This window comes from Pan troglodytes, chromosome 20, assembly GCF_028858775.2.
Source record: "Pan troglodytes isolate AG18354 chromosome 20, NHGRI_mPanTro3-v2.0_pri, whole genome shotgun sequence".
Taxonomy (NCBI): domain Eukaryota; kingdom Metazoa; phylum Chordata; class Mammalia; order Primates; family Hominidae; genus Pan; species Pan troglodytes.
Window position 1 is genome coordinate 61,384,685 of NC_072418.2, and position 7,651 is coordinate 61,392,335.

The following is a 7,651-nucleotide window of genomic DNA, read 5'->3' on the forward strand; positions in this document are numbered from 1 at the left end:
ATGTAAGACGTGCCTTTCACCTTCTGCCATGATTGTGAGGCCTCTCCAGCCACGTGGAACTATGAGTCCACTAAACCTCTTTTTCTTTATAAATTACCCAGTCTCAGATATGTCTTTATCAGCAACGTGAAAACAGACTAATACACCAGGCATTGTGGCTCCTGCCTGTAGTTCCAGCTACTTGGGAGGCTGAAGTTGGAGGACTGTTTGAGCATGGGAGGCGGAGGTTGCAGTGACCCGAGTATGCACCACTGCACTCCATCCTGGGTAACAGAGTGAGACCCTGTCTCAAAAAAAAAAAAAAAAAAAAAGTAAAAAAAAATTGCTTGAAATGTTAATAATGCCTCTAAGCATTTGATTAAATCACAATAGTACTTAAGTGTTCTTAAATTCTTTCAAAGCAGGAAAAATTTAAATAAAAACATCCAAAAATTGTCGAGCTATCTTACACTATAGGGATCTACAAGTAGAATCAATTCTGTGGACAGTTATAGCTGACAGTAGACAGATATTTATAGATGGAGGTGGGTATAGAGGAAGACAAAATGAATTAACGTACTTGACATCTGAGAACTGTCTAAGGATCCTAAAAACAAGACCCTCACAGGGAAGCAACAAAGAGAGAATCGTTTATTCTCTGCCAACAACATGGTCAGTCTACATTGAGACTGCCCTGCCTTTTGTTGTTATGTGTCAAAGACACTTAGATTGGTCCAGAGAAAAAAGGAACAAAGCATCCATGTTGTGATGGGTGGGGCAAAGCAAGAACTAGATGGTCTAAGGACAAGCAAGGCTGGGGAATTACCTTCTGCTCGTCCAAGTTACAAGGAAAACAAGTTTTGGGCGAGCGTCCAAGAACAATCACAGACTCAAGACAAATGACAAGCGGGTAGTGTCATTACAGGCTGAGAATTCTTGGTGTAGAGGTTGAAAAACGGACCTTAAACCTTTACGGGACACTGACACACAGAGAGATCAAACCGGCGCCCAGGACGCACAGTCAGTGAGAGGCAGAGCTGGGAAGGGAACCCGGAGCTCCAGGCATCGGCTCCTCCACCTACACCTGCCCTACCCGGTGCGTTTTCTCCTCCGTGCTACCTGCTGGTGTTGCCTTCTGGAACCTCCGCAGTTTCTGCTTTCACACCTGCAGGGTTTAGTCTCCAGGGCTGCTTAGGTGGGTGCCAGGAACTGGGAATCCCCAACGCGGGACAACCTGCCGGGCGACTCAACCAGTGCCACGGAGCCCTTGGAAACCCGCGGCAGCTGCGCTACTCCATTTCCAGGCGCCCAGCGCGGCGGCGCTTAGCCGTTGCCATGGAGACTGGTAATGGCCCCGCCTCCACGCCGAAAAACAGGCAGGAACCACATAACCCAGAAGGCTGTGCGCAAGCGTCTGCGCGCGTATTGGGGCAATGTGAGCTCTGGGGGCTGGACTTCCGGCGTTGGGACTGTCACTTGGCTGCTTGCGTCAGGCCACACCGGTGGTCTGGGCTGTGGCGCGCGGGTCGGGGCCCGAGGCGGGCGGCCAGGAAGGTACGGACCACGAGCAGCCGGCCGCGCCCCCAAGCCTCGGTATCTTCGAGTATGACGTGGTCGGCCCGGGGGCGGTCGGGCCCCGGCGGGAACCACGCGTTCTCCCGCCCCGCGGAAGCCCAGGAGGCAGCGCATTGGGCATTCTGCGCCCATGACTGCCGGGCAGGCTGAGGCGCGGGGCAGCCGCGGGACGCTGCTGGCGGGGATGGCGGTCCTGGGTGGTCCATGCCTTTCTTCCCTCCCAGCTGCGGGTTCGGCTGGCGGCGGTGGCGCTGACAAGCCCGCGCCGGGGGGGCGGGGGAGTCCCTGCTCTCACAGACCGCGCCCTCACGGAGGGAGGCCGCTTCCTAGACCTCGCCTAGTCGTCTTTCCTCTCCCTGGCCTGGGGGCGTTGCGGGGGTCAGTGCAAACTCCTGTGTCCAGGGCACTGGTGAGCTCCCGACTTCCGGCAGCCAGGGGGCTGAGGTCCTGAAGGAGGCTCCGAGGGGAGAGTCCTGTGTGTGCAAAACCTGGGAGGGGAGCCGAAGCCCAGATCCTTCTGGGACTGAGCGCTCTCGATGTGGAGCTGGAGGAGAGGGGATGCGTGCGGCTGCAGTAGCAGGCGAGGGGGTGGGCTTTATCTCGAGGGCGTCGGGAGACATAGAAATTTTTGAACAGAATCAGGATATCCTCTGAGTTGGGACTTTAAAACGGTTCCACCGTTTGTTGCGTGGAGAACAGACATGCAGGGGTGTCGGCATGAAGGGAAGAACCGACTGCCACAGTCTGGGCAGCAGTGGAGGTGGGCGACCAGGTGAATTCTGGTGGATCTGCGGATGCATCAGGTGTGGGCTGTTTGAAGAACTAAGTACCCCATGTTGTTCAGCCTGAGCGCCTGGAAGAAGAGAGCTGCTGTAGATAGAAGAATTGAAAGGAAAGCAGGTTTCCTTCAGGGGAAAGCTCAAGAGTCTGGGATGTCCCAGGTTGGTCATGTCACTGGACCTGACGTTGTTGGTGTCCTGGGCTGAGGACAGGGCCTATAAACTGGACTGAAGAAGGCGATGAGCAGTCAGGCGTGCGGAGTTACAGCTTGAGGGTAAAGAAAACCGGCTGGGGTGCCTGAGGCTATCAGGGGAGGAGTTCGGCAGGTGGCTGAGTAGGAGAGGGTGGCAGCAATGTGGGAAAGAAATTGAGGGAGCGCTGAGATCGAGACCTGGCTCACACGGTGAAACCCGGTCTGTACTAAAAATCCAAAAAAATTAGCCAGGTGTGGTGGCGGGAGGCTGAGGCAGGAGAATGGCGTGAACCCGGGAGCCGGAGCTTGCAGTGAGCCGAGATTGCCCCACTGCACTCCAGCCTGGGTGACGGAGTGAGACTCCATCTCCAAAAATAAAATTAAAAAAAAAAAAAGAAATTGAGGAGGGGGCGCCATGTGGAGGGAGGAAGGGATTGAGTTCCCCTGTGTTCACAGGTTCTTGGGGCTGCACCCCTATGACGACTGGTGGGGATCATCCAGTCCCTCAGGCTGGATGAGCAGCCTGGAAATGTCAGGCAAGCGCAGCAGGGGAAGGTCTCAGTGATGGGCATGCCTGGGGGGTCCACAGCTGGGACTTACACCGTTGCTTATTACAAAAGCAAGAAGGGCACATCTAGGGAGGGTCATGAATGGTCATGCTGAGTCATGAGTGGATATTTGGGGCTGCCCTTGGTGTGGCAGCTAAGGGCCCAGCCAGGGCTTGCTCTAGCCTGCTTGTGTAGGGGTGGCCAGTGGGGAAGTCAAGAAGCCATCTGGGGCCTGGACCAGGAGGGTAGAGGGGAGGGGTCCCAGACAGGTGAGGGAAGTGCCACCTGGAGATAATCCCGGGGTGGAACCCAAGGAAGGAGGGACACTGGGGGAGGTGACTGTTGGGATGGGGAGCTTGGTCCTGGCTCACAGCCATACCTTAGACCATGCCTACCTCCACCTCCCTGCTGTTTTAGGACCTGATGACCTTCGAGGATGTGGCCGTGTACTTCTCCCAGGAGGAGTGGGGGCTCCTGGACACAACGCAGAGGGCCCTGTACCGCCACGTGATGCTGGAAAACTTCACACTTGTGACCTCACTTGGTAAGGCCCTGGGTGCTCCATGAAAAGTGCACTTGGTGACAATCAGGACTGCCTCTTCACTTTCCTCCTGGTTGATGAGCAGGATCAAATCTGGCCAGGGCCACATGGAACAAGGGTCTGGTCCTGTGGACATGCAGTTTGGTTGGGTCAGCCACTCCTTGCCGCCCTGTCCAGCTGTGGCCTCTCTCATGCCTGGGCTCAGTCCCGTTGCTTTGGTGCTCTGGGCACAGTTGCTGCTCTGGGGACACATGAGCTATTCCTATGAGCCCCTTGCCGTGTGCTATCTTTAGATTCTCCCAGTTGCACAGATAACTGTCTATTTCCATGAAGCCCTGACTCCTGCTCTCTGTTGGGAGGTGGGTTGTCTTGACCTGGGGCTGGGCTCTCACCTGCTCCTCCTCACAGGACTCTCCACCTCCCGACCTCATGTGGTCATTCAACTTGAGCGTGGCGAGGAGCCCTGGGTTCCCAGTGGAAAGGACATGACCCTGGCCAGGAATACCTACGGGAGGCTCAACTCTGGTGAGTGGGAGCTCAGGTGGGGTGAACTCAGGGCCAACCTGTGGCCAAGCCCATGTCCCTGCTTTTCTGACTCTGGAAACACATCCTCCTCTCCTGCCTCCTACCTGACTCCCTTCTCTTCCATCATCAGCCTCTCCTGGAGGCTGCTGCCTTAGTAGGTGCCCTTGAAGGGAGAGCTCCAAGGGCACAGGAGCTGGGTTCACACAGAAGGGCCTACCTTCAGCTGGGCTGTGTGGCCTTGAACCCTCCACAACTAGCAGCCATTATTGATAGGTATTTATTTCGCCCATCATTTATCTTTGTATTCATCAAATGTTTCCTGAGGGCTTGTGGGCATTGTAGACACAGCCTTGACCAGGACACTCATGGTCCTGCCTTTGTGGGGCTGATGGTGCTAGGGGAGACGCAGTGAGTAAGTAGGATTCAGGAGTGCAGTCTTGAGCATTGGTTGGAGGTCATTGCAAGAGCAGGTTTGGGAGTAGGTGCCCGAGACGGGGCACCACGGGAGAAGGGAGTGAGCTATGGAAAGGGAGGGGGTGGAACAGCCAGTGTGGAGACGTGGGTGGCACACAGCAGCTGCTCAGTTTTTCTCAGCTTCACATCCTGGGTGTCTGGGGGCAGCCGCCTTGATCTTGGGAGTCCCCACTGCAGTCAGTGCCACACTTGTCAGGGCAGATGCTTCCTCCAAACCCCAGTCCCTCCTGCAGAGCCAGCCTCACCTCTTCTTTTTCCCTAAGCTTTTGTCCCGGCTCCTAGGTTCCCCCTTGCCTGTCCACTTCGCCTGCCCTGGTCCTCTCCTAACCAGGATGCCCCAGGCAACCACCGTTTCTCTGCGTTTAGGTTCCTGGAGTTTGACAGAGGATGGAGATGTTTCTGGAGAATGGCCACGAGCTTTCCCAGATACCCCACCTGGGATGACTACTAGCGTCTTCCCAGTTGCCGATGCCTGCCACAGTGTAAAAAGCCTGCAGCGACAACCGGGTGCCTCCCCATCTCAGGAGAGAAAACCCACGGGGGTGTCGGTGATCTACTGGGAGAGGCTCCTGCTAGGCTCGCGCAGTGACCAGGCCAGCATCAGCCTGCGACTGACCTCCCCACTCAGGCCCCCCAAGAGCAGCCGGCCCAGGGAAAAGACCTTCACAGAGTACCGGGTGCCTGGGAGACAGCCCAGGACGCCTGAGCGGCAGAAGCCATGTGCACAGGAGGTCCCTGGGAGAGCCTTCGGGAATGCCTCGGACCTGAAGGCCGCCAGTGGTGGCAGGGATCGCAGAATGGGTGCAGCTTGGCAGGAGCCTCATAGACTCCTCGGTGGCCAGGAGCCCTCGACCTGGGACGAGCTGGGCGAGGCTCTCTCCGCTGGGGAGAAGTCCTTCGAATGCAGGGCGTGCAGCAAAGTGTTCGTGAAGAGCTCCGACCTCCTCAAGCACCTACGCACCCACACCGGGGAGCGGCCCTACGAGTGCGCCCAGTGCGGCAAGGCCTTCAGCCAGACGTCGCACTTGACGCAGCACCAGCGCATCCACAGCGGCGAGACGCCCTACGCGTGCCCCGTGTGCGGCAAGGCCTTCCGGCATAGCTCCTCGCTGGTGCGGCACCAGCGCATCCACACGGCCGAGAAGTCCTTCCGCTGCTCCGAGTGCGGCAAGGCCTTCAGCCACGGCTCCAACCTCAGCCAGCACCGCAAGATCCACGCGGGTGGGCGTCCTTATGCCTGCGCACAGTGTGGCCGCCGCTTCTGCCGCAACTCGCACCTGATCCAGCACGAGCGTACGCACACAGGCGAGAAGCCCTTCGTGTGCGCGCTCTGCGGTGCCGCCTTCAGCCAGGGCTCCTCGCTCTTTTTGCACCAGCGCGTGCACACAGGCGAGAAGCCCTTCGCCTGCGCCCAGTGCGGCCGCTCCTTTAGCCGCAGCTCCAACCTCACCCAGCACCAGCTCCTGCACACGGGCGAGCGGCCCTTCCGCTGCGTGGACTGTGGCAAGGGTTTCGCCAAGGGCGCCGTGCTGCTCAGCCATCGGCGCATTCACACGGGCGAGAAGCCCTTCGTGTGCACGCAGTGTGGCCGCGCCTTCCGTGAGCGCCCTGCCCTCTTGCACCACCAGAGGATCCACACCACAGAGAAGACCAATGCCGCAGCACCAGACCGCACCCCGGGGCCAGGTTTCCTTCAGGGACATCATCGGAAGGTGCGCCGGGGAGGGAAGCCAAGCCCAGTCCTGAAGCCAGCGAAGGTCTGAGGTCACAGGTCGCAGCCCAACCCTTTCTTGGCCTTCTGTGAATCCCTTCCACAGCTAAAGGGTCCGAGTGCTCTTCAGATCCACGATGGGGAAAAGCTCTGTGCCTGAGAGTCAGGGACGAGGGAGACCCTTTGGCTGTGGTTCCATTTGCAGGTGGGGACAGGATTTGCCAGTTTAGTCATAGCTCACACCTCCATCCTCAAAGAGGTAACACTGCAGAAACATCAGAGGGAGGACATGTCAGCTGGAACTCTGGTGGGGCTGAGGCTGTAGTTGGGGCCATAGGAGGCCGACAAAGGCAGCGCTGCATGGTGGTGCTACTTCATGTGTTATGAGAGTGGATGCTGAGGTGAGGGGGATGCGGACATGGGGTAGGATGATCTAGAGAAACTTATGATGTCTGCACACAAACTGGCCGCTAGACGGACGCTGAGGACATTTTGCCCCTGAGGCCTCTATTCAAGGCTTCCTGGGGGCCATCTCAGCAAACAGGAGACTACAGGGGACTGGGGATCAGGGTGTGGCCTGTGAGTGTCAGCCTCCTCCTCGGAAAAAGAAAAGCTTTGGGTCAACTCAGCATCATGTTTGCAGATGCTGACAGACGGGATCCTAATGAGAGTCAGTGTGTGCTCACTGCCAGCTCCTGGGCTGTGCTCTGGTCAGCCAGGTGTGAGGGCCTGGCCTGGGGTCACACAGCTGACTCAGGAGAGGAATGCCCATGGTTCTCAGCATTGGAAGGACAAACCTAGGATGATGGCTTTCCAGTGGCACTCGTTCGGGTTTTCGTCCAAGTCTCAGCTTGGCCAAGGCCTGTCGCTCACTCATTTACAAAAGTCGATGTGAGGAGGAGCCTTTACACCTGTGGGGACAGTGATAGCTTCGGAGCAGATAAGGTGGAGCTGCTCATTTTTGCTGGATTTGGTGGCCGCTCCCCGCCCCCACCCCACCCCCTCCATCTCACCTTTCCCTTGTTATGCCTCCTCAATTGGAGGCTGGACAGAGAGCTGAATAGGAAGGACTTGCCATTACCTAAGGCCATGTGTGACAGCCTCCTGAGGACCTCCCCAACCCAGTGTGATGGGCCTGCATGGCAGAGACAAAAGGGTAGACTGGGGGTCATTTGCTTCCTGTGGCCTTAAGCCTACTAGGCCCCATCCCTACCTGAGACCTCACCTCCAAGGAAATTAATGGTCTTTTCAATGGGGGAAAAAAAGACTAGTATTTGCAACTTAAAATAGATGTAGTTTCCTTTACAGCCGTGTGGACCTCCACA

The 7,651-nt window shown here is 57.2% G+C and overlaps 1 protein-coding gene across 8 annotated transcripts; it reads left to right on the top strand.

The window, feature by feature from the left end:
• Positions 1-1,421: 1,421 nt before the first annotated feature.
• On the top strand, positions 1,422-7,651 carry ZNF324B (zinc finger protein 324B). 8 transcript variants are annotated; one of them, XM_063802342.1, is made up of 6 exons: positions 1,446-1,533; positions 2,399-2,608; positions 2,984-3,063; positions 3,493-3,619; positions 4,025-4,141; positions 4,982-7,651. In XM_063802342.1, the coding sequence occupies exons 4-6, from the start codon at positions 3,499-3,501 to the stop codon at positions 6,376-6,378; spliced, it is 1,635 nt and encodes a 544-aa protein (XP_063658412.1). In that variant the 5' UTR covers positions 1,446-1,533; positions 2,399-2,608; positions 2,984-3,063; positions 3,493-3,498; the 3' UTR covers positions 6,379-7,651. The 8 variants fall into 8 exon arrangements, with proteins under 8 accessions (XP_016792494.2, XP_016792493.2, XP_063658410.1 ...); XM_063802341.1 differs by having other exon boundaries at positions 1,447-1,582; XM_063802340.1 differs by lacking the exon at positions 2,984-3,063 and having other exon boundaries at positions 1,445-1,533.

Coding starts and splice junctions, on each gene's coding strand:
- ZNF324B (XM_063802338.1), top strand. CDS start 2,388: ATGTTGTTCAGCCTGAGCGCCTGGAAGAAGAGAGCTGCTGTAGATAGA. Junction 2,496..3,492: donor AAGAGTCTGGGATGTCCCAG/GTTGGTCATGTC, acceptor CTGCTGTTTTAG/GACCTGATGACCTTCGAGGA. Junction 3,620..4,024: donor CACACTTGTGACCTCACTTG/GTAAGGCCCTGG, acceptor TCCTCCTCACAG/GACTCTCCACCTCCCGACCT.